Genomic DNA, 27204 nt, shown 5'->3' on the forward strand with positions numbered 1-27204 from the left:
TAGGTGTCGTATCCTTTCCTATAGGCGAGTAAAGTCTCCAATCCTTGACCGGGTAGCTGTCTAATCCAATGCATGTGATGTTGGTTGATATCGAACCCACGCGCTGAACAGGACAGTTTCAGAGTGTCACCAATCTTTTTGGAGATGGAATCCGGTTGGGTTAGCATAATGTTGGCGCAGGTACCTACCAGGAAATTATAAAGGAATAATTAAAGAGGCAACAAATGCACCAGAATGCTTAAAATTGTAATGACTCTACGAGCAGTAAATCCGAAGCACTCACAAGTAAAACTAACTAGTAACAAATAGAGGTACAGGAATCGCGTCATTATTCACGTTTTCGGTAAACGTTTCCAAACACTCGCAAAGATTCCCCGTCTAACTTCAAGGTGCGCGGTTCGCTGTCTAATCAGGCCGGAGCCCAATGTGACACTGGAACTGGCTTTCTTCTCCTTCAGTAACCTGGCTCCTCCTGTGTTTCCTGTTTAAACACCGCTGTTTGCCAAATGATAAAAATCAACCATGAAAAATCCAAGTCACCCAATATGATATTTAACTCAGCCCGTGGCAGCTGTGGTGCATTTGATGACACTGTTGCCTCTGAGTGAAAAAAAGATTCAGGTTCCACTCCACCAACGTCATTCAGTCGTGCAGGACTGTGAGAAAACTGCAGTTACGGAGATCAGTCTTGAAATGAAATGAAATAAAAATTGCTTATTGTCACAAGTAGGCTTCAATGAAGTTACAGTGAAAAGTCCCTAGTCGCTACATTCTGGTGCCTGTTCGGGGAGGCTGGTACGGGAATTGAACCGTGCTGCTGGCCTTCCTTGATCTGCTTTCAACGCCAGCGATTTAGCCCAGTGTGCTAAACCAGCCTTTCCAGTCTTTCCCAAACCAGTCTTTCAATGAAGTGTAGATTATAATACTTCATTAGATTAGAAAACCCAAATCTTCTTTGCCTGTCATCAGGGTAGCACGGTGGCACAATGGTTAGCCCTGCTGCCTCACAGCGCCAGGGACGCGGGTTCAAATCCGGCTTTGGGTGACTGTCTGTGTGGAGTTTGCACATTCTCTGTCCGCGTCCAAAGGTTAGATGGACTGACCATGATAAATTGCCCCTTAGTATCCAACGCCCTGCAATCAGGAAATAGTGTGAAACATTGTTTCCCATAAACTGGTCATTGGCTTAACACTGCAAGCATACCGGAGGACCAAAGAATATGTCCGGAAAAAAACCGAACATAACACAAACTTGTTTAACATGAAGACAGCTTTCAATGACAACAATAACGGATAGAATTTCGGCCTCCCTGAGGGAATCAGTGTTCCATCATAAAGACACAGGAGCAGAATTAGGCCACTTGGCCCATCGAGTCTGCTCCGCCATTCAATCATGGCGGATATTTTCTCATCTCCATTCTCCTGCATCTCCCCACAATTAATCAATAATCCATCGATCTGTGCACACAAATATTTTCATTGAAACACAATAAATCGCACCACAGAAGTGCAGACTTTTTTTTTACCTCAATGCGTTATTATAGAACCATAGAGTATTGTGAGCATCAAAGAATACCATTCGGCCCGTCGTGCAGTTGCTGGCATTCTGGAGTAGCAATTCAGCTCGAACCACTTCCAAACACCGGGACACTGCGTTTTTGTGTTGTTTTTTCTGATAACGACTCGGTTCCTATTTGGAAGTCTCAGTTGACCTTTCATCCACGAACTCTCAGGCAGTGCATTCCAAATTCTAACCATTCTGTCCATGGGAAATACTTTTCCACATTCGCCATTGCTGCTTCTCTGTCTCCTGTGATTATCGATCCTTTTACTAGTAGGAGGAGATTCTCCCAATATACACTGTCCAGACCTTCATAATGTTGAACACTTCTAACAAATCTATGGTACAATGGTCATAACAGCGAAGGTATAATGTTTATTCGTACCAAAATATATCTTTGTGTTAATTGTTGGAGTGGCCGGAACATGGAAATCACCGCCTGAAAGGTTGATAGAGGCGGGAAACCTCACAACATTTAAGAAGCATTTAGATGAGCACTTGAAACACCACAGCTTGCAAGGTTATGGAAAAGGGTATTGGAATAGACAGTTTATTGATGTCCGGCGAAGTCACGATGGACCGAATGGCCTCTTTCTATCCTGTAAACATCTATGAGCCTATGACTCTCAGATCGCCGGTCCCCATACAATTTCCATTCACAAATGGGCAGCCGGGTAGCATGGTGGTTAGCATAAATGCTTCACAGCTCCAGGGTCCCAGGTTCGATTCCCGGCTGGGTCACTGTCTGTGTGGAGTCTGCACGTCCTCCCCCTGTGTGCGTGGGTTTCCTCCGGGTGCTCCGGTTTCCTCCCACAGTCCAAAGATGTGCGGGTTAGGTGGATTGGCCATGCTAAATTGCCCGTAGTGTCCTAATGAAAGTAAGGTTAAGGGGGGTGTTGTTGGGTTACGGGTATAGGGTGGATACGTGGGTTTGAGTAGGGTGATCATGGCTCGGCACAACATTGAGGGCCGAAGGGCCTGTTCTGTGCTGTGCTGTACTGTACTGTTCTATGTTCTAAATGTGCCCGCGGACAGGAAAGTTTGCTCATTCCCACTTGGACGAGAAGAGTTATTCCGCCCCCACCTCCACCACAACCCCCGCTGGAAAATCTAGAACACGGGAAATAACCGGAGAGTAAAGAACTGATCATTTGTTACTGAGATGAACCAAAATGCGTTCAGTACAAGGGATGAGAATTGTTCTAATTCCCCAGCCCGGAGGCTTGTTGGCGTTTTCTCGTTGAACATGCATAAGTGGGACATAGACGCGTTTGGGTCTCTCGGGGACTTACGGATATCGCCACAGATGCAAACGTGCAGTTAAGGCCGAACATCTTCCATAATCACATTTAAAATTTGGAGAAACTCGGGCCGCCATGTGGCTTTATCTCCATATTTCTAACGATCATACAGCTTCTACAAAGAGTCATTCAGAATCGAAACGTTAGATCCCTTCTCTCTCCGCAGATGCTGACAGACCTGCGGAGACTGTCCAGTGTTTTCTGTTTTTGATACAGATACACATGTCGGCTGTTCCTCTTTTTGAGGATGACGGCTTCTCAGCCTTTGGTGTTTCTGCCACATGTCAGTGTTCAGGCCGCTTTTCCACCACAGATCTTGGCAGACCTGGAGACCTGGCGCAGAATGCCCCAGAAGAGTCTTAGACAGCAGGATTTTATAACTTTCCTTTCCTTCTCTGCCGCCGGTCTGTCTCTTGATGAAGACTTTAGAGTACGAAGCATGAAAGCCCCTGACCTACCCACCTAATCCCACTTTCTTGCAATTAGCCCATAGCCTTGAATGTTAAAACGTGTCAAGTACTCATCCAGGTACTTCTTAAAGGATGTGAGGCATCCTACCTGTCCCACTCTCCCAGGCAGTGCATTGCAGACCGTCACAACTCTCCGCGTAAAAAAGCTTGTCCTCAAACCCCCCCCCCCAAAACCGCTTACCGTGAGTTTGAACTTGTGCCCCTCATAACTGACCCAACTAAGATGTGGAGATGCCGGCGTTGGACTGGGGAGAGCACAGTAAGAATTCTTACAACACCAGGTTAAAGTCCAACAGGTTTGTTTCAAACACGAGCTTTCGGAGCGCAGCTCCTTCCATACCTTGCCATTCACCTGAGGAAGGGACTGCGCTCCGAAAGCTCGTGTTTGAAACAAACCTGTTGCACTTTAACCTGGTGTTGTAAGACTTCTTACTGTGACCCAACTAAGGGGAACAGCTGCTCCCTATCCACCCTTTCCGTGCCCCTCGTAGACTTGTACACCTCAATCAGGCTGCCCCTCAGTCTTTTTTGCCCTTCTGCCAACAGAGATCTATGGACAAACACGCAAAGGCTTCTTTGTTCTACGTAACGTCCCAGTGTCAGACCTTTGATAGTATACTTCCTTGTTAAATTACTCCTTCCAAACTGTGTTGCCTCACACTTTTCACGGTTGAATTCCATTTGCCACTTATCCACCCATTCGATCATCCAGTCTTCCTGTAACCCAAGACACTCAACCTCACACAGTCCAGATATCACTGGGGTATACGAGTGTTTTATCAAATTCTTTTGTATACCAGCACTTTTGATGATTTGGGAAGGTATTTGTATTCAACAATCGGTGTTGTAGTTTGTGGAAGGTTGAACTGGTGAAACTTATCGGGAATTGGTTCTCTTCTCTTCGACAATGGTGACAATGGAGTGTCAGAGGAACATTTAGGTCATATAATCAAAAGGCTGCTCAAAGAGTTTGGTTATTTGGGGCCGCACAGTTGCTAGCACTGCTGCCTCACAGCGCCAGGGACCCGGATTCTTCTCTGGCCTTGGGCGAGCGCGTGGCGTTTGCACGTTGTCCCCGTGTCTGTGATGGTTTCCTCCGTGTGTCACGGTTTCCTCCCACAACCCAAAAATATGCAGAATAGATGGATTAGAGGGAGAATTCAGAATGTACAAATTACCGAACAGCACGTCTTTCGGGACTTGTGGGTAGAAGCCGGAGCACCCAGAGGAAACCCACGCAGAAGAACGTGCAGACTCCACACAGATAGAGACCCAAGCCGGGAATCAAACCCGGATCCCTGGAGCATGAGGCAGCAGTGCAAACCACTGAGCCACAGTGCCGCCCGTTAAGTACCTTGCACATTTAGTACCGCAGCAGATATTGATCCATTCTGCATTTCGTTACAGGAACCGGTAACGAGGCGTCTTTGTCCTTGGACTCATCAGCTAGAGCAGGCCATGATTTTCGGCCATCTCCTCATTTGTGTGCCTCCCTCTGCTGGTAGGTAGATATTCCGCCTTTAAAGTTACAATAAAATTTGCGGTATAAAAGACCATAATCAGACCAAAAGGCAAATGAGCAGAATTAGGCCACTTGGCCCATCGTGTCCACTCCGCCATTCAATCATAACTGATATTTTCAGGCATACCTCTCACGATTTCCCAAACTATTCCTCTGTTGACCGACACAAGGACAGAGAAATGTCCGGTAAATAGACATGATTGCTTGCCTGAGCCCGGGATCAATTCATTCTCGGAAAGGAACCTCAGTGATGCTGTAAACACTCACTCAGGGTTGTGTACGGGCCTTTAGGTTTTCTCTAACACTGTTCCTCAGGGGCTGTTTAGCCCAGGGCTAAATCGCTGGCATTGAAAGCAGTCCAATCAGGCCAGCAGCACGGTTCGTCACATCCTCCCCTAACAGGCGCCGGAATATGGCGACTAGGGGCTTTTCACAGTAACTTCATTTGAAGCCTACACTCCACAATAAGCGGTTTTCATTTCATTTCATTTTCAGTGCGCAGTAATTGACCTCCCCTTCCTCCACATCGAATATGCGCATATACTGAGGTAACCTCTCTGTTTAGATTTGTCAGCAACCACCAGATATCGTCCTGAACCCACACCTTTCTTCAATGCTAAGGCGTTGGTGATAATCCATCTCGGTGGCTGTGCCGGTTTCTCCTGATATCATTGCATTTTGTACATGTTGGGGCCTTTATATTGGCTATTTAACTTCACCGAACTCCCTTCTGACACTGTTATTGTCACTGGTGACTGAGCTACCGGATCTGCATATAGCCGGCCTGCGAAAGTGAAGGAATGTAATGAACAGATTGTTGTTCCTTTATAAATTTTGAGTTTTTTCATTTAAGAGGTACTTTTTAGCGTGGCCAGTCCACTTAGCCTGTACACCTAGGTTGTGGGAGTGAGAATGTTCAAACACCACACTGCCAGTGATCCGGGGCTGGGATCGAACCCGTGTCCTCAGTGCAATGAGGCAGCAGTGCCAACCATTGCGCCACCGTGTCGCCCTGAGTTTAAACAGAGTTGATACAAATTTGCTTGTATCTGCGGCATTTTCTGGGACCTCTGATGCAGGCACTTCATAGACATTCCCGATCGTTAATTATACTCTAGCCTATGTGTATTAATAAACTAATCTGGTTTAATTAACACTATAACTACTTACTGTGCCAAAGCGCCGCCAGTATTATCACTAACATATCTGACTGAATCTCTCTCAGTGAACTGGACTGGACTGAGTGAGGAATTGTGTAGGAGAGAGGGAACTTAGTGCAGTGCAGGGAGAGGGTCAATTGTGACGTCACTCGCCTCCCATCCTATCGGCTTGGCCGACACCATCAGGTGAGTTTCTGACGCCCGTGCTTGAATTTGGCGCCCTCTGCTGCCGGATTCGGTTTACTCCGTGTTAGAATTCGGCTCTTGAGTGGATTCAGTGTTGACTGCAATGCATATCAGGGCGGGAAACCTAGACAGAAATCTAAATTTCAGCTGTGTATACACTATCTTTGTCACTATAGGTGTTTCTAATCAAAAAACGATGCTTAATCTGTGCCAATCATCCCTGGAGTTCTCGGTTCACACCTTAGGACGAAGTCGAAAGAATGCCAAGACTTTGGTGGACATGCGGAGGTTAGAACTCAGAATAATAGCAGGGCTCAAAAGACTAGTTTTCTTTATTTTGGTTCTGACGAAGAAGGTGCAAAAGGGGAACTGCTCTGAACATCGCTTTTTTCAGAGACCAAATTGTCTGGAATTATTTTCATTAGCTGAAGGTGAAATGTCCTATGAAGAAGATAAGTGAATGATATTTCATGCGAGACCATGAAACGTTACAGAGGACTTTGAATGGATCAGCACCGAGGCACGGGCGGGATTCGAACCTGCCGACAGACTTGTTTTTATTCCCCTCAGTCACTTGAGCAATGAATAGGTGCAGAAAGTGCACAAACATCTGGAGGCTCAATCGCTAACATTTCCACTCCATCAATTGCGCTGGCAGCTGATAGTTTGATCAGTTTTGAGTCTGTGATATGCTGAGCATTGCGTTATTGCGTTTACTACTCTCGGTTTAATCCTATTGTGCTATTACAACCATTGCTTCGCTTGGCCCAATTCTGTCCTTGGTTCGGTCAGCAGTTCAGTCCGACTAGATTTTGCATTTCTATTTGACAGATAATTTCGTGCTTTGGTGAGCGGCCGACCAGGACCTACCCTACACGTTGCATCGCTCCTTGTTATTCTCTCACTCTCAGTAAGAATTAATTTCTCGGTAAAACTCTTTTCGCCCCAGATTGATATGTCCTCCCAAGTATCACTTATTCCACTTGATTACCTAACAATCACGGCTTTCTAACACCCGTAACTCAGACACTATTTAATTTCTATTTATGCGACTTATCACATAGTTCTATGTGAATCACTCAGACTCCCTGTTTATCATACATATTATACATGACGCAGGTAGTTCAAAGATTAGTTAGCAGTTATTCTCTGGCTTTGGTTCCACAACGACATTGGAAGTACATCTTTGCTGCATTCTGGACATAAGGTGACCTCCTCGAAACGAATTTGTATTTCCTTGCCTTAAACATGCTTTGACGTCGAGATTCTGCCTGAGCAATGTGAGATACATGCGTTTTTTCTATGTTTTCTAGATTCCATTTAAGATATTGCTTTTCTCATTGTGCACCGTTTTACCCTCACTGTCTATCTCCCTGTTCCTCTTATTCTCTGGTAATGTTTCTATCTTCGTTCCACCACCTGTATTGTCTCAATGTACCTGCATCCGTTCCCTTCACTGTTTCTTCATCATATCTTCATCTCTTTCCCTTTCTGCCTTCATCTCTCCCTCGTTTTTCCAAATTCGGCCCCACTAATTATCACTCGTTATCTCCCTAATTTTTAACATTCCCTTTCAACCATTACAATGGTTGTAATGGTTCATCGTGTTCATCTGCTAATATCTCGAACGGTTTCGTTCTATTCAGCTCACTCTTTCTGTCACAGTCTCTCCCTGTAAATTTGTCGTTTGTTTTTCTTCATTTGTTAGTTCCCAGTTCTCCGTTTTGCTGCATTTTTCTCTCTCACAATATATTCATCTAAATTATCCGTTCTCTCTCTCTCTGTCTCGCTCTGTTTGCCTTCATGTCTTTCTTTCATGATCATTGCCTTTCCTGTTTATCTCCCTCTTTGGAAGAACAGTCCGTACTGCACATTATACTCATTCCATATCTGTTGGCAGATTTCGACCTCCATTGGTACATAAATATTCGGGGTAAGCTGCGTGGTATTTACTGAAATGTGTAACTGCGGACATAGAGCTAGGTCCCAGGAATTCGGGGGGCGGATCTCTATTGAAATGGACAAGGGCAACGAGGCATCGCAATTAATTATCCGATAGGTAAGTACTTGCTGAGGTTTTTGTACGAGCTCTTGTCTTTTATTTGACGCGCTGCCTCTCTGCACAGTAATCGGCCGCTCCGTCCTCCACACTGAGGTTGCTTATATTGAGGTAACCAGACTCTGTAGACTCCTGGCAGCTGCCAGATATAGCCCAGAGATTTTATCTTTTTTCAGTTTTACCGCATTGCTATTTATCCATTTTGGATGCTGTGTCTGTTTTTGTAGATACCATTGCATGGTTTATATAAACTGGTCTGTAGATTCACAATCGAATTGCTCCGATCCTCCTTCTAACAAAGTTAAGGACACCGGAGATTGAGTTACGGGAACTACACACAATTCGCCTGTGAAAGTGAATGGACATAAGAGCATCGTCTTAAAGAGGATCGATCGAGAGTTGTGTCTATCTGCATGTGTGTGGTAATTCCCATTTACCAATACTCCCATAATATATATAGATAAGTAGATAAAGTCCCAGATTGTCATAGGTTACTTTCCCCTTTGAGGCGGAGATCTGAATGGTGATGATTTAACCTGAGCATTTCCACACTTCCGTCAAAGGACAGTTGATAAGGCAGGTTCTTCATTCGCAACCTCAGCCGGTGTGGAATTGAACCCGCACTTGCATCACAAATGAACTTTCCAGCCAATTGAACTAAACCAGCCGACAATGTCGATCTTCTGGTCAACTATAAAATCCAAGCAAAAACTGTTGCGTCACTCTGCTTAATTATCCTGGTGATCTTAACCCTGGATTTACGATGCATCAGCATTGTCAGTATTATCAGAAACATGTCTGACTGAATCTCTCTCAGCGAACGGGAATGTAATGAGTCAGGGATTGAGGAGGAGGAAGGGAACCCGGCCTCTTTATAGCTCATTGTTCCACCCACACACTGAAGGAGGCCAGACCCATTGTGACCTCACTCAGGTTACCATCCCTATTGGCGTTGACGTGGCCACACGGGACTTTAGGGTTAACATGCTTCAGTTTGACTGCCCCTGCTGGCGGATTCTGTTCCATCCGGACTTGAATGAGGTCATTGGGTGAATTTAGTGTTAATTGATTTAGATTTTATTAGAATTGTCAAATATTGCCTCCTGGAAATCTAAATTGGAGCTGATGAGACACAACCTTTATTGATCTTGATGTTTATGCTTCAAAAGATGTTATTCAATATGTGTTCACATGGGTAAGACTGGTATTTCAGAAAAGAAAATCTAAAGACATGCGCGACGGTGTGGAGAGTATACGCCAGAATTGTACCAGGAATTGGAGACTTCACAAAGGAGAACGGTGCAGAGAAATTGAGATTGTTCTTGTTATATCAAACCAGTAAAAGGAAAGATTTACTTAGGAATCGCTGTGGGAGCAACTGTTTCCACTAAAACGCTAGCCCAAGCATCCCTAATTAAGAGGCAAAAGACCGAGAGATGTTAGATTCCTTGATTAAAATGAGATGTGTTCAAATCTAGAATTGACTACCTAAAAAGAGTGACAGGAAAAATATTAAATGTAACTTTCACAAGGGAATTACCTAGGAAAGGGGAAATGGCGGGCTACGTGAAAAAATGCGGGCGGGGTGAGGCTGAAAGACGAATTGGATAATTATGTCATAAGATACAGGTAGGATAGGCCGAAAGAGCTCGTGCCATTTTCGGATTTGCTGATATTTGTCTTCCTTCATTCTTCTAGCGTCTATTTATTTGCAGCCATTTGAACAGTGAGCAGGTGCAAGGTGCTCTCAGACGTTTGGAGATTCAAGCGTTGCTAATTCCTCTCCGTCAGTTCTGAGTGCAGCTGTGCACACTGCACTCAATATTGAGTCTGCGGCATCCCCGCCCACAGCTTCCGTTTGCTGCTCTGCCCCAATTGTGTTATTGGCTGCTCCGTTCATTTGTTGAATCAGCCGTTCAGGGGGACGGGGAGCTGTATTTCTGTCTCTGATAGAGGATTTATCTCTCTGCACAGTTACAGACTCAGGAAGGACCATGAGGTACCGTCTCGCTCCGATCTTCATCGCTGTATCATTTTTCAGTAAGTCCCAGTAACACATCAGTCTCCTCCTCATTGCTCTAGCCCAGATGTTATTATTGATAAAATAATAGTGATGCTAATTATGATGCGTCAATAGATGAATATGAGACTGATACTGTTGTTGTTTTTCTTCTATTTTGATATCAGAATGGAGCCACCAAGACACAGTGGAGCAGTACGCTGCAAAAATAACGGTTGAAGAGGGAAGTAATATCACACTAACCTGCACTTTGAAAACAAGCGATTCTGATCCGTATGTGTACTGGTACAGTCAGATCGCCGAGCACCGTCCATATTATCTGCTTCATATTCTGGGCGGGAAACTATTCAGACACAGCGACATCAGTGACCGCTTTTCAGCTACTTTAGATAAAACTGCCAAGATTACCAATCTAATGATTGGCAACATCCTGACCTCTGACAGTGCGGTATATTGATGCGCCCTGCAGCCCACAGTGATACAGATCTCGTGGACGCCTTACACAAACCCCACAGTGAGAATTCCAGTTGGTGCTCAGCAGAGGGCGCTCACACACCGATTATCAGACATTATAATCCAGCCTGCACAGTGAGTGTCACAGTCAGGGATCATAGTAAAAAAAAAACAACAAACACAACCCCCTACAAGAACAGAGAATAACCACTTCCACAGTCATATCATTCACAGCCTTCCGGATTTACCATTGAGTTCACCAATTTCGGACTGTGAATTCTCTCCGCCACCTTCACTCCATTTTTTTCGATCAATTTATTTTCATATCTTCCATCGATCCCGTTTTTTCTTGACTATTGTCTTCCCTCCCCCAGTCCCCGCCACCTTGGTCGTCCTTTGACACACTGCTTGCCCATGCACTGCCATTGACATATTCTGGCCTCTTAATGTGCCAAAACAGTACTCCTTCTTAGCCATTATAAGAACTAGGAGCAGGAGTAGGCCACCTGGCCCCTCGAGCCTGCTCCGCCATTCAATTAGATCATGGCTGATCTTTTGTGGACTCAGCTCCACTTTCCGGCCCGAACACCATAACCCTTAATCCCTTTATTCTTCAAAAAACTATCTATCTTTACCTTAAAAACATGTAATGAAGGAGCCTCAACTGCTTCACTGGGCAAGGAATTCCATAGATTCACAACCCTTTGGGTGAAGAAGTTCCTCCTAAACTCTGTCCTAAATCTACTTCCCCTTATTTTGAGGCTATGCCCCCTAGTTCTGCTGTCACCCGCCAGTGGAAACAACCTGCCCGCATCTATCCTATCTATTCCCTTCATAATTTTAAATGTTTCTATAAGATCCCCCCTCATCCTTCTAAATTCCAACGAGTACAGTCCCAGTCTACTCAACCTCTCCTCATAATCCAACCCCTTCAGCTCTGGGATTAACCTAGTGAATCTCCTCTGCACACCCTCCAGCGCCAGTACGTCCTTTCTCAAGTAAGGAGACCAAAACTGAACACAATACTCCAGGTGTGGCCGCACTAACACCTTATACAATTGCAACATAACCTCCCTAGTCTTAAACTCCATCCCTCTAGCAATGAAGGACAAAATTCCATTTGCCTTCTTAATCACCTGTCGCACTTGTAAACCAACCTTCTGTGACTCATGCACTAGCACACCCAAGTCTCTCTGAACAGCGGCATGCTTTAATATTTTATCGTTTAAATAATAATCCCGTTTGCTGTTATTCCTACCAAAATGGATAACCTCACATTTGTCAACATTGTATTCCATCTGCCAGACCCTAGCCCATTCACTTAACCTATCCAAATCCCTCTGCAGACTTCCAGTATCCTCTGCACTTTTTGCTTTACCACTCATCTTAGTGTCATCTGCAAACTTGGACACATTGCCCTTGGTCCCCAACTCCAAATCATCTATGTAAATTGTGAATAATTGTGGGCCCAACACGGATCCCTGAGGGACACCACTAGCTACTGATTGCCAACCAGAGAAACAACCATTTATCCCAACTCTTTGCTTTCTATTAATTAACCAATCCTCTATCCATGCTACTACTTTACCCTTAATGCCATGCATCTTTATCTTATGCAGCAACCTTTTGTGTGGCACCTGGTCAAAGGCTTTTTGGAAATCCAGATATATCACATCCATCGGCTCCCCGTTATCTACTGCACTGGTAACGTCCTCAAAAAATTCCACTAAATTAGTTAGGCATGACCTGCCTTTTACGAACCCATGCTGCGTCTGCCCAATGGGACAATTTCTATCCAGATGCCTCGCAATTTCTTCCTTGATGATAGATTCCAGCATCTTCCCTATTACCGAAGTTAAACTCACTGGCCTATAATTTCCTGCTTTCTGCCTACCTCCTTTTTTAAACAGTGGCGTCACGTTTGCTAATTTCCAATCCACCGGGACCACCCCAGAGTCTAGTGAATTTCGGTAAATTATCACTAGTGCATCTGCAATTTCCCTAGCCCTCTCTTTTAGCACTCTGGGATGCATTCCATCAGGGCCAGGAGACTTGTCTACCTTTAGCCCCATTAGCTTGCCCATCACTCCCTCCTTAGTGATAACAATCCTCTCAAGGTCCTCACCTGTCATAGCCTCATTTCTATCAGTCGCTGGCATGTTATTTGTGTCTTCCACTGTGAAGACCGACCCAAAAAACCTGTTCAGTTCCTCAGCCATTTTCTCATTTCCCATTATTAAAACTCCCTTCTCATCCTCTAAAGGACCAATATTTACCTTAGCCACTCTTTTTTGTCTTATATATTTGTAAAAACTTTTACTGTCTGTTTTTATATTCTGAGCAAGTTTACTCTCATACTCTATCTTACTCTTCTTTATAGCTTTTTTAGTAGCTTTCTGTTGCCCCCTAAAGATTTCCCAGTCCTCTAATCTCCCAGCAATCTTTGCCACTTTATATGCTTTTTCCTTCAATTTGATACTCTCCCTTATTTCCTTAGATATCCACGGTCGATTTTCCCTCTTTCTTCCGTCCTTCCTTTCTGTTGGTATAAACCTTTCCTGAGCACTGTGAAAAATCGCTTGGAAGGTTCTCCACTGTTCCTCAACTGTTCCACCATAAAGTCTTAGCTCCCAGTCTACCTTAGCTAGTTCTTCTCTCATCCCCTTGTAATTATCACCAGCATATACATTCCATTTGCGCGTCTGTCCATATCTTTGTTAATCTCCACCTATCACTGATCCACTATCTAGCCCCCCCCCATCCGCTCCACGCCCCCCACAACAGTATAAATCGGACGTAATTTCCAGTTCGCTCCAGCGTTGACAAAGAGTCGTCCAGAAACGTTAGCTCCACTCTCTCTCTCCACAGATGCTGTCAGACCTGCCGAGTTTTCCAGCATTTGTTTCCTATGTAAACGCAGTAATATTACTGAACCATTTACACCAGCAAAAGTGAGCATTACCAATCGCTCTATGGTGCTTTCATTCATTCCCCCCCCCACTTTACTGCCTTCCTCTTTGATTTTTCGAGCCAACTGTCACCATCCGTTCCCCAGAAGTCAATACATTTTCTTCTTCCATCTTTAACTTAAACTTTTCAGATCATTGATAGTTCTTTGAACATGAATTCAGAGCTATTCCATCACAGCTGCCCATATATTCATCTCAGTTTTCTCGGAGGCCTGTAATGCGGATTTTATTCAATATTGAACAATTCACTATCCTGACACGCAGCTGTTGACTCTGTTTCCCTCCACATGGAACAGGTGTGTCAGTATTGCCTCTGTTAGAGAGGAGGGGGGGGGGGGTTGATATCTAATGTTCGGTGGGAACATTATTATTGATTTAAGCTCGTTACACGTTGATTCTCTGTGTGAGATTTCTGTCTGCTGTTGCCCTTACTACAGCAGACGTTGCTGCCTTGCCAGCACTTACTGGACAGGGTGCTCCCGCTCTTCTATGCTTGGCATTGTTGTATCAGCAGTTCACTGGAATGGGGCTCGATAGTTTTGCTCCGTCAGAGGCTATCGTGATTGAGTGGACCGCAGGGTTACACATGGAACCATCACATGGGACGATCTCACGGGTCATTATTTCACATTTAAATCAATAGTTCCGTCCCAGATTAAATCCAGTCAGTCCATTTTTCCTGCCATCTAGTTGTTATAATGGATATACTTCTGATGATGATGCTGATGAAATAATGATCATCACTACAATTTCTGTTCGTATAGGAGATATTGAATGTGATTGTATTCGCTGGAGTTCAGAAAAACGAGTGGAGACCTCAGATAAACGTATAAACTTCGAACAGGACTGGAAGGGGTAACTGCAGGAAGGATGTTCCCGGTGGTGTGCGTGTCCAGAATTAGGGGTCACAGTCTGAGGATACGGGCCGACCATTTGGGACAGACATGAGAAGAGATTTCTTCACTCAGAGAGTGATCAGCCAGAGTAGTTGAGGCCAAAATATTGTATGTTTTCAAGAACAGTTAGATAGAGCATTTAGGGTGAGGGGGATGGCAGTACATGGGGGAATGTGGGATTAGGCTCTTGAGTTGGATGACTCATGATGAATGGCAGAGCAGGTTCGAAGTTCCGAATGACCTCCTCCAGTTCCTATTTTCTATTTTTATACATCAGAACCGCGCCAATAACATACATTGGGACGGCGGGTTGTTGAAATGAGGCTTGAAAAGGAAAGTAATATCACCCCACCTTAAATCAAGTTCTTCTGAATGTTCAGTGTTCTGTTCGTGTTAACAGCGCTATCATCCTCCAGTGTGCATGCATAATCTCTGCAAGGGAGAAAGACCCCGATGTTACTGATCGATTCTCATCCACGTTTAGCAAAGCTACCAAAATCACCGAGCTGACGTCATCAAAGCCCTGATCCCCGACACCGCCATGCATTTCCGTGCCATGAGCCCCCGCTGCTATTGAGAGAAAGCAGGTCAAACACACTGACAATTCCAGTTACTACGCTGCAGAGGGCGCTCGCAAACAGAAGCAATAATTCAACCTGTGGGGTGAGAGCCAGAGGAATCTCTCTCAAAATGCAATAATCACAAAACGCAATAATCACGGTGAGGTCCACTCGCAGAATTATAATACTTGATGATTTCAATTCGCAATATATTAAAAATGATCTTCACAAATGCCTTAATTGTCATGTGGCTTTACATTTATTTTCCCACACTGCCCCATCTAGTCGCCAGATCTCACGTTTCGCCCATAATCGTTTTACTTTCTTTCTTCTGATATTTAGGTTAACGATTTAAAACTCAATTTTCTGCTCGGCAAATTATTTCAGTCCGGCAAAAGTCCAGCTTTCGAAATATCAAAATAATAAGTCCAGGCCAATGAATAACCACAGAATCTCTCCTCTTCGGGCCGCCGACATCGGAACATCTCTCCGATATCCATTAGAGGGCGGCAGCTCACAATATCGCTCATGGGGTTCGCAGCACCTGTAGCGAGTTCAGTGAGACCTCATCCATTTTGAAATAAACATAGGTTTAATGAGTTGTACTCAACGTACCTCAATGGTTTGGAGAAGTTAATGCAGGCAATAATCATCACGAAGACATTCTCATATCGCAGGGGTTGCGCCTGATATTGGTCAGAGCGCCGAGAGAGGGAGGGAAGGATTGTTTGATGTGGGAAAGGATGTGAGAATGAGACTGAAATACTCCCTTTGACCTGTTTTCTGAATTACTTCACTGTAACCATTTGGGCACCATGTATATTTCTCCTACGAGTGGATGTAGCATGAAAGGTTTTACTGGGCGGCTGGTATGAATTCTAATTAATGAGAACTTGCTTTACTCGTCCCCGAGACGCTGTGAACCTGCTCTTTGAGCTTTGTTCCTGGGTTCTGAACAGAACAATGCAGAATTTCGGAAAAGCGCTGACGATATTCTCTCATAAAGATAATCCAAAATCCGAGAGCCATGGCTCAGTGAATAAAGGATAACGAACCAGATTGAAGTTAATCGTTTGATGTGTGTGTCCAGAACCAGGGGTCAACAGTCTGAGGATTCAGGTAAACCATTTCGGACAGAGATAAGGAGACATTTCTTCACACAAAGAGTAGCGAACCAGTGGAATTCATTGCCACAGGAAGCAGTTGATGCAAAAATTTTGAATATATTTAAGAGGTGGCTGGATATAGCACTTGGCGAGAATGGGATCAAAGGTTATGGGGAGAAAGCAGGATTGGGCTATTGAGTAGGATGATCAACCATGATCGTGATCAATGGCGGAGCAGGCTCAAAGGGCCAAAATGCCTCCTTCTTCTTCTATCTTTTATGTATCTATGTAAACAGTAAGTGTTACAACACCAGGTTAAAATCCAACAGGTTTATTTGGAATCACGAGTTTTCGGAGCGCAGCTCCTCCATCAGGAAGGCAGTTCCCTCGCCAAATGAAGGAGCTGCGCTCCGGAAGGTCGTGGTTGCAATTAAACCTGTTGGACTTTAACCTGGTGTTATCAGACTTCTTACTGAGCCCAGCCCAGTCCAACGCCGGTAACTCACATCATTTTAAACAGAAGGAGCTATTGAACGAACTTCTGCTTACATTATTTGGAAACGTTCATGCTTTAAGAATGTTTAGTTGCTTGTGCAGTGACCGTTCGTGCCGTTGCTCTACAGTGAAAGATCTATTCTTTTTAGGCGTATGCTCACACACATTTCTTCTTTCGGGAATATTAGCAAAGATCCAGAGCAAATATGAACCCGCTGAGCCGCGTTGTGAGCTCTCCTTCCGGAGGCAACAGGTCCTCGCTTTGGACTTGAATAAGGAGGTTCTCGAGACGCAGCCATTGTGTCATGATACCGGCTGCTGGGTCGTCTGCCAAGCCAAAAAAATATGTAATTATTGTGAGATAATTGGCTCAGTAATTCATGAGGGAAAGCTCACTGGAGTCACGGCTGCCAGTCCCCTGATGGTAACTAACTGTCAGAAACTGATTGATCCCGAAGAAACCAAAACCAGGAATAATCCTGTGTTTGACTGTTGCAGTAAAAAGAAAAGAGGAGGAAGTGGCGTCGCGGTATTGTCACAGAGTCATAGAATTTACAGCGCAAAAAGAGGCCATTCGGCCCATCGGGTCTGCAGCTGCCCTCGGAAAGAGCAGCTATTGAAGCCCAAAACTCCAATGTATCCACGGAACTTAGTATCTCCACCTAAACCTTTGGACACTTAAGGGGCAATTTAGCATAACGAACCCACCTAACCTGCACATCTTTGGACTGTGGGAGGAAACCGGAGCACCCGGAGGAAACCCACGCACACACGGGGAGAACGTGTAGGCTCCGCACAGACAGTGACCCAAGCCGGGAATGGAACCTGGTCCCCAGGGGCTGTGAGGCAGCAGTGCTATCCGCTATGCCACCGTGACCCCGTGTCGCCGGGCTGGTAATCCAGGGACCAGAGTCATTGTTTGATGGCCCGAGTTCGAATCCCGGCATCGCAGATTAAGGTGACAATGAAACCATTGTCAATTGTATACACCTGTCTGATTCTCAAATGTCCTTTATGGACGAAATCTGGTGTCCTGACCTGGTCTGGCCTACATATACCTCCAGACCCACAGCAATGTGGTTAACTCTTAAATTCCCTGAGGGATGGGCAATAAATGCTGGTGCAGCCACCGGCTGCCACATCCCACGAACGAAACAAAATAAACACTGGTTTAATTTTCACCATCCATTCTGTCCAAAGATGTGCGGGTTAGGTGGATTGGGCACGCTAAATTGCCCGTAGTGTCCTAATAAAAGTAAGGTTAAGGGCGGGGTTGTTGGGTTACGGGTATAGGGTGGATACGTGGGTTTGAGTAGGGTGATCATGGCTCGGCACAACATTGAGGGCCGAAGGGCCTGTTCTGTGCTGTACTGTTCTATGTTCTATGTTCTATGTAAAGCGGACTTCTACCCCCTAAAATGCACTGAATTTCTGTCATCACTGGCAGATAGAGCATCACCCCGCCGGTTCACTCTGCCATTGGGGATATCAGGAAGTGAGGTTAGAGCAGCCTGAGATAGGACAACCTATAATTGGGGGCGGGGTTTTGGGTAGAAGGCTTTAAACATCCAAATTCCTTTTTACAGAGCTGACAGCGACAATGCGGCTACTCAGCATCTGGGTGGTGTGCGGAGCGCTTCTACCAGGTAATTGTGGACCAAACACATTTCATATTTTCTCTCCTTTTTTACATATGGCTTAAAACGGATTTTTAACAGTCCTGGGTCCGATCTTTTCTTCGATTTGACCTTGTTTTATTTTTCAGATCTGAGTCATGGAGATTCTGTCACCCAGCCGCTGTCCTCGGAGGTTAAGACAGAAGGAGAAGAGTTGACCCTTACCTGCAGATATGATACTACAGCGAGCGGTTACTATTTATACTGGTACCGGCAGCGTGCAGACTCTCAACCTGAGTTTATATTGTGGAAAAGCTCGGGGGGTGGTGAAGATAAAGCAGATTTTGCTAAAAGTCGTTTCTCTGCCGAGCTCCAGACATCGAATAAATTCACCAGTTTAACCATCTCGGCTCTGCAGCTGGCTGACGCTGCCGTTTATTACTGCGCTCTCAGACTCACAGTGATAGGAAACAGGCTCTGCCCTGTACAAAAACTATCTTTCACTGCAGATAGCAGCTCCTTTCTGACGCGGTTGTTAGGCTGACGCAGCCACAAGGTTAAGCGAGAGGAAACCAAACTAACCGCCAATGAAACTGTTCCCAGGAGCGGCTGAAAACTCAAACTGCAGAATTGAAGATGACAGACATATAATCACACAATCACATTGGAAGGCACCCTGGCTTTAATCATATGCTGCCACGCATCCAGATTCTCCCGCCTCTCTTCCCCGTGTCTCTCTGGCTCTGTGAGGCCAGTTGGTGGCGATGTGGGCAATGGTTGAAAAGAAAACTGCCGCAGCGCCGCTACAGTCAGTTCCTGATAATCCTGGTCTGTAAATTATCACCAGGAAACTCTGGATTGTTAATGACAGCAGAAATCACCCCAGCGCTAGGAAGCATTCTGAAGCTCAATGGTCACTGGGTACACACGACTTGGGATTTGTTTCAAAGATCACAGTCACTATCTTGTGGCTTCTGCTTATTTTTTGTACCTTGTCTCTGGCCCAGCATAACTCTCCGTTTAAATAAAAGCTGTGAACAGGCCGCGGTCAAAGGCTACAGGAGTGTTCGTGGCCTTTTCTTGTTGAGTGATGCATTTTGTTGAAAACATTGCTGTAACTTTTATTGACAGGCAGAGTTGTTCTTCGTTTTAGGCGCGTGATAGGCTGTCTGGGACTTTCAATGTGCGGATTCCACTATCTGGATCTCTTTGTATCGGTCCAGATTTCTGCACATTCGGTAAATCGATCTGTCTTTCTGGTAAACATCCTTGCGTTGAAAAATGCATGGAAATAAACACAAATTATTCAGCGAGTGACTGCAGAATTGGACAAGTTCAAACAACAAATTCCCTAAATGGAGCTGTGCTCGCTCTAACCCACCTCACCCGTTTTATTGGAGAGATTGTTGCCATTTTGACTGCATGGCATTTGTTGTATCAGAAGTTCAATGGAGAGACGATCTATATTTCTCACCCGATAGAGCATGTCCCTGGATAGCAGAGGTCACAGAAAAATACAGTGCGGAAAAGACCCTTCGGCCCATCGAGTCTGCACCGCCGCATGAAAGGCACTTCATCTACCAATCCTAATCCCATGTACGAGCATTTGGCCTATAGCCTTGAATGTTACGACGTGCCAAGTGCTCATCCTGGTAGTTTCTAAAGGATGTCAGTCAACCCGCCTCTACCACCCCCCCCCCCCCCTCCCCCGATAGTGATTTCCAGACGTCACCACCCTCTGGGAAAAAGGTTTTCCTCAAATCCCTCCTGAACCTCTCACCCCTCACCTTGAACATGCGTCCCCTCGAACCGACCCTTCAACTAAGGGAAACAGTTTTTCTCTATCCACCCGCTCCGTGCACGTCATAATCTGGTACACCTCGATAAGGTCATCCCTCAGCCTTCTCTGCTCAACCCGAGCCTATGCAACCTCTCTTCAGAACTTAAATGTTCCATCCCAGGCAACATCCTGGTGAATCGCCTCTGCACCCGCCCCAGTGCAATCACAACGAAGAACAAAAAACAAAGAACAATAGAGCACAGGAACAGGCACTTCGGCCATCCAAGCCTGTGCCGCTCATGATACCAACCGTGGCCAAAACCCTCAGCACTTCCTTGTGCCGTATCCCTCTATACCCATCCTATTCATGTGTTTGTCAAGATGCCTTTTGAATGGCGTTAATATATCTGATTCCACAACCTCCCCTGGCAAGGCGTTCCAGGCACTCACCATCCACTGCATAAAAAAACTGCCTCGCACACCTCCTCTAAACTTTGCCCCACGGACTTTAAACCTATGCCCCTGGTGACTGACCCCTCCACCCGAGGAAAGAGTGCCTGCCCATCCACTCTATCCATGCCCCTCATAATCTTATAGACCTCTATCAGGTCACCCCTCAACCTCCATCTTCCTAATTAAAGCAGTCCGCGTCTATTCAGCCTCTCCGCACGGCTAACCCCCTCCAGACCAGGCACCATCCTAGTAAACCTCCTCTGCAGCCCCTCCAAAGCTAGTGATTTGAAATAAACCTGTTGCACTTTAACCTGGTGCTGTAAGACTTCTTATTGTTAACATTCATTATCGATAGTAAAATGCTTGTCATGTTGATGTATCGGTAAATATTGTGGTTGTACATGTCAGATGGAGCCTTTAAGATTCGGTGGAGCAGGCCGTAACGGAATTGTTCGTACAGAAATAAAGTAATGTGACCATCAGCTGCACCAAGAAAACAATAGATTCCAGTCCTTACGTGTTCAGCTACAGCCAGGGTATGAACATTGTCCACAGCATATGTTTCATCTCTATGAAGGGACAGCAAAATTGGGAACCCAGACTTTACAGTGCGATCATTTCCCATGTTCGGTAATGCTAATAAACCACCGAGTAAATGATGAGCAAAACATAGATTTCAGAGGCCAGTGCCTATCTCTGTGCGATGGAGCCCCTCTATGCTGTAGATATATAGCAGAGCCTGGACAAAAGTCGACAAAGAGTTACAGTAAGTGCCACAAATAGATAATCCCACACTAATAAAACAACATCAGTAATTCTCCCACCGCTGTGAGATTCACAGTGATTAGTTTTTAACTGATGAAACACAATACCCAACAAGATCAGAAGTGGTCTAGTCCCTAACTTAAATTTAGTTAATATCTCTCAGTTAGAAAAAATATAAACTTTACAAACGCACCTCTCGGCCTGTAACTAGAATTCTGCCTTTCCATATATTTTCCATGTCTGTTCCATCTCATCGCCTGTCTGCATTTTGTAAACTCATCATCTTTTAACATTCCGTGTTAATCTGTAAATTAGTGATGTAAAACAGTTCTCTCTTCTCCAAATATCAATTCAGGGAGGTTCAATCTGAACAGCCTATAACTAGTAACTGTCACACCTGATCATTAATGTACATTTGACTCCAGAGGCGCAGAAATATAGTTGCCTCCCTGCTTCCCTCTGCAATAATCGAGCAAGCCATTCAGGTAAAGGGCTAATTAGAGATGGACAGGATGCTGGACTGTGGGGCGGACTACCTGCATTTGGGTGTGATGGACGCAAACTTTGTGCCAAATATCACATTTGGTCATCCTGTGGTAGAATGTCTTCGTAAGGAACTTGGAAAAGAACTGACCTTGCCACCAATTCCCAAATGAAGAATAAAAATTATGCCATTTTAGTCCACAAGAAATAATATCTGATTTACAGGAGTTAAGAAGACAATATATATTTATAACTGGATAGAAATTCCTGACAAAGAATTATAAAGACATGGAAACATCGAAAATAGGGGCAGGAGGAAGTCATTCTGCACTTCCGCCCTGCTCCTCCAATCATTATGATCATGGCTCATCGCCCAATTCAGTAACCTGTTCCCGCCTCCCCCCAATATCGTTTGATCCCCTTCGCCCCAGTGCCATATCTACCAGCTTCTTGAAAACATGTTTTGGCCTCAGCTCCTTTATGTGGTAAATAATTCCACAGGCTGACCACGCTCTGGATGAAAAGGTTTCTCACCATTTATGTCCTAAATGTTCCTCCCCGTATCTGCAGATTATGGCCCCTGGTTCTGGACACCATCGGGAACATCCTTCTTCCATCTACCCTGTCTAGTCTTGTTCGGATTTCCTAGGTTTCTGTGATTCCCCCTCATTCTTCGGAATTCCTGAGACTACAGTTCTAGCCAACTCAATCTCTCCTCATACATCAGATTCACCATCCGATGAATCAGTCGAGTACACCTTCTCTGCACTCCCTGGTGAGCAAGAACATGCTTTCTCAGAAAAAAAAAACCACAATTACATACAATATTCCAGGTGTGGCCTCACCAAGACCCTGTATAATTGCAGCAAGCCATCCCTGTCAGACCTTAAACCTATGTTCCCTGGTGGATGGGTCAGCCACCAGGGGGCATAGGTTTAAGGTCCGTGGGGCAAAGTTTAGACGAGATGTGCAAGGCAGGATTTCTATGCAGCATGGGTTTCCTCCGGGTGCTCCGCTTTCCTCCCAAAGTGCAAAGGTGTGCAGGTTAGGTGGATTCACTTTGCTCAATTGGCCCTTAAGTGTCCAAAAGGTTAGGTGGAGTAACTGAGTAACGGCAATATGTGGGAGGTGTAAGGCTTCAATAGGATGGTTTTTGCGAGGGCCGGTGCAGGCACGATGGGCCAAACGGTCTCTTTCTGCACTGTAAATTATATGACTATGACAATACCACTACGCCATTTCCTCCCCTTTTCTGTTTACTGCACTGTCAAACACGGGATTTGTCCTGAATGTGGTTAATTCGGGAACTATCAGTTTCTTACAGGCTTTCCATCAGGGGACAGGCAACCGTGACTCCAGTGAGCTTTCCCTCATGAATCACTGAGCCAATTGTCTCACCATGATTACAGATTTTGTCGGCTTGGCATACGACCCGCCAGCCAGTCTTGTGACACAACGGCAGTGTCCCCAGAAACTACTTATTCATGTCCACCGCGAGGACCAGTTGCCTCCGGAAGGAGAGCTTACAACGCGGTTCAACAGCTTCATATTTGCTCTGGAATCCTTTGCTAATATTCCCGAAAGAAAAAAATGTGTGTGAGCATATGCCTGAAAGGAATAGATCTTTCACTTCAGAGCAACGGCACGAGCTATCACTGCACAAGCTACTGAACATTCTTAACGAATGAACGTTTCCAACTAATGTAAGCAGGATTTCGTTCAGTGGCTCCTTCTGTTTAAAATGGTGTGGAGATGCCGGCGTTGGTTTCGGGTGAGCTCAGTCAGAAGACTTACGACACCAGGTTAAAGTCCAACAGGTTTGTTTGCAACCACGAGCTTACGGAGCACAGCTCCTTCATTAGGTGAGGGAGCTGCCTTCCTGATGAAGGAGCTGCGCTCCAGCAACTCGTGATTCCAAATAAACCTGTTGGATTTTAATCTGGTGTTGTAAGACTTCTTACTGTTTACATAGATACATAGAAGATAGGAGCAGGAGGAGGCCTTTGGCCCTTCGAGCCTGCTCCGCCATTGATCACGATCATGGCTGATCATCCAACTCAATAGCCTAATCCTGCTTTCTCCCCATAGCTTTTGATCCCATTCTCCCCAAGTGCTATATCCAGCAGCCTCTTGAATATATTAAAGTTTTAGCATCAACTGCTTCATGTGGCAATAAATTCCACAGGTCCGCTGCTCTTTGTGTGAAGAAATATCTCTTTATCTCTGGCAGAAATGGGTTACCCTGAATCCTCAGACTGTAACCCCTGGTTCTGGACACACCCATCAAACGATTAACTTCAATCTGGTTCATTATCGTTTATTCACTGAGCCATGGCTCTCGGATTTTGGATTATTTTATGAGAGAATATCGTCAGCGCTTTTCAGAAATTCTGTATTATTCTGTTGAGAACCCTGGGGCAAAGCTCAAAGAGCAGGTTCACAGCGTCTCGGGGACGAGTAAAGCGAGTTCTCATTAATTAGAATTCATACCAGCCACCCAGTAAAACCTTTCATGCTACGTCCACTCGTAGTATATAGATATATAACATACAGTGCAGAAGGAGGCCATTCGGCCCATCGAGTCTGCACCGACCCACTTAAGCCCTCACTTCCACCCTATCCCCGTAACCCAATAATCCTTCCTTTTTTGGACACTAAGGGCAATTGTTCATGGCCAATCCACCTAACCTGCACATCTTTGGACTGTGGGAGGCAACCGGAGCTCCCGGAGGAAACCCACGCACACACGGGGAGAACGTGCATACTCCGCACAGACAGTGACCCAAACCGCGAATCGAACCTGGGATCCTGGCGCTGTGAAGCCACAGTGCTAACCACTGTGCTACCGTGCTGCCCAAAGTAGAAATACACATGGTGCCCAAATGGTTAGAGTCAAGTAATTCAGAAACATGTCAAAGTGAGTATTTCAGTCTCATTCTCACATCCTTTCCCACATCAGACACTCCTTCACTGCCTCTCTCTCTCTGCACTATGACCAATATCAGGCTCAAATACTGCGATATGAGAATGTCTTCGTGATGATTATTGCCTGCATTAGCTTCTCCCAACCATTGAGGTAAGTTGAGTTCAAATATTTGTCGCTATCTGGGAAGGCCACTTACAATATGGAACAGGGAAGGTCGCAAAGCATATGGTATAATGGTATAATTCTTGGTAGCGTGGATGAGCAGAGGGATCTCGGTGTCCATGTACATAGATCACTGAAAGTTGCCACCCAGGTTGATAGGGTTGTGAAGACGGCCTATGGTGTGTTGGCCTTTATTGGTAGAGGGATTGAGTTCCGGAGCCATGAGGTCATGTTGCAGCTGTACAAAACTCTGGTACGGCCGTATTTGGAGTATGGCGTACAGTTCTGGTCGCCTCATTATAGGAATGATGTGGAAGCTTTGGAACGGGTGCAGAGGAGATTTACCAGGATGTTGCCTGGTATGGAGGGAAAATCTTATGAGGAAAGGCTGATGGACTTGAGGTAGTTTTCGTTAGAGAGAAGAAGGTTAAGAGATGACTTAATAGAGGCATACAAAATGATCAGAGGGTTAGATAGGGTGGACAGTGAGAGCCTTCTCCCGCGGATGGAGGTGGCTAGCACGAGGGGACATAGCCTTAAATTAAGGGGTAATAGATACAGGACAGAGGTCAGAGGTAGGTTTTTTACGCAAAGAGTGGTGAGGCCGTGGAATGTCCTACCTGTAACAGTAGTGAACTCGCCAACATTGAGGGCATTTAAAAGTTTATTGGATAAGCATATGAATGATAAGGGCATAGTGTAAGTTAGATGGCCTTTAGTTTTTGACTTCCCATGTCGGTGCAACATTGAGGGCCGAAGGGCCTGTACTGCGCTGTATCGTTCTATGTTCTATGAATAATGCCTATTGGAAAGTGTGACACCTAGCGGCTTTCACACCCGCATTGTCCAAGTTGCCTTCCGTTTTTTAACTTATGACAATATCCCTTTGACACATTCCTGTTTATCTTCGCCCTTCATCATTTTGATGCGGTATTCCTGGGAATAAGAAATCACGATTGAAAAAATAAAATTAATCTTTCACTATCCATCTTTCCATGAAATTGAAGTGATTTTGTCATTGAATCGTCTACCAATGGAAATAATTACAGGCGATGTACTCCAGCACAAGAGCAAAATTCGAAGGAGATAAATTGATTCTCCTTTCTACCTTGTTTGTTACAAGCAAAATAATCCAAAATTCCCTTGTCTGTTTTCATAAAGGTCCTTCAATCCTGGTACTCTTCTGATATATAACATCTGCACTCTCTCCAACTTGTTAACATCCTTTGTACTTTATCTTTCACTGGATTTGGACAGAGAAGTCCAGCCATAATTTCTACAGAGTTAGGAACACGTTTCGATATAAACAGCACCAGTGACAAAACCTGTGTCCATATGGCTCCACTTTATAGAATAGAATCATAGAATCGCTACAGTACAGAAGGAGGCCATTCGGCCATCGAGTCCGCATCGATCCTCGGGAAGAGCACTCCACCAAAGCCCACTTCTCCGCCCAATTCCTATAATCCTTGAACCTAATCTAAACGTCCTTGACACTGAGGGACAATTTAGCATGGCCAATGCACCTAACCTGCAAATCTTTGGACTGTGGAAGGAAACTGGAGCACCCGGAGAAAACCCACGCAGACACCGGGAGAAAGTGCAAACTCCACACAGTCACCCAAGGCCGGAATTGAACCTGGGTCCCTGGCGCTGTGAGGCAGCAGTGCTAACCACTGTGCCACCGTGCTGAAATTTAGCTTTCTGGCAAACGTTCATGTCTGCAGATAAAATATTCACCGAATCCACTCAATGATCTCCTGCGACAAATGGATTACTTAGAACCCGCAAGCAGAGGGCTCCAATATCAGGCATGGGCCTGAATAAGTCACGTGATAGCACTGACAAATCAATGGGGATGGTAGCCTGGGTGATGTCACAATGGGCCTGGCCCCCAGCAGTGTGTGGGTGGAACATTGAGCTGAACAGAGCCCGGGTTCCCTCTCTCCTCTCAATCTCTGCCTCATTCCATTCCCATTCACTCAGAGAGATTTAGTCAGACATGTCTCTGTTAATACTGGCGGCGCTCTTGCATAGTAAGTACTGGATTATGGGCTGGATTCTCCGGAACCTCAGCCGCGTGTTTCTCGGATGGACAACTCACTCTCAGATTCTCGCAAATTGCGATTTACTCTTGATATTTCATATTTTCACAGGCGGACTATGCGCAGATCCAGTAACTCAGTGACCGGTTACAATACCCGCACAGGCAGGGGGTTCAGTGCAGTTAGATTGCGAATATACAGACCCGACTATGTACC

General features: G+C 45.2%; 2 protein-coding genes and 1 gene segment (V, D, J or C); all 3 read left to right on the forward strand.

Moving 5' to 3' along the window:
- LOC119959603 (zinc finger protein 774-like) overlaps positions 1 to 27204 on the forward strand; it is a 1152970-nt gene that overhangs the window by 784684 nt on the left and 341082 nt on the right. The gene's annotated exons all lie outside the window — the stretch shown is intronic.
- LOC119959658 (zinc finger protein 271-like) overlaps positions 1 to 27204 on the forward strand; it is a gene marked incomplete at its 3' end in the record, with an annotated part of 544877 nt that overhangs the window by 337963 nt on the left and 179710 nt on the right. The gene's annotated exons all lie outside the window — the stretch shown is intronic.
- LOC119959633 lies at positions 18355 to 18918 on the forward strand. The segment is given in 2 exon segments: positions 18355 to 18404; positions 18524 to 18918. Coding segments are annotated over 2 exon segments (441 nt in total).

The sequence above is a fragment of the Scyliorhinus canicula genome, unplaced genomic scaffold (assembly GCF_902713615.1).
Source record: "Scyliorhinus canicula unplaced genomic scaffold, sScyCan1.1, whole genome shotgun sequence".
Taxonomy (NCBI): domain Eukaryota; kingdom Metazoa; phylum Chordata; class Chondrichthyes; order Carcharhiniformes; family Scyliorhinidae; genus Scyliorhinus; species Scyliorhinus canicula.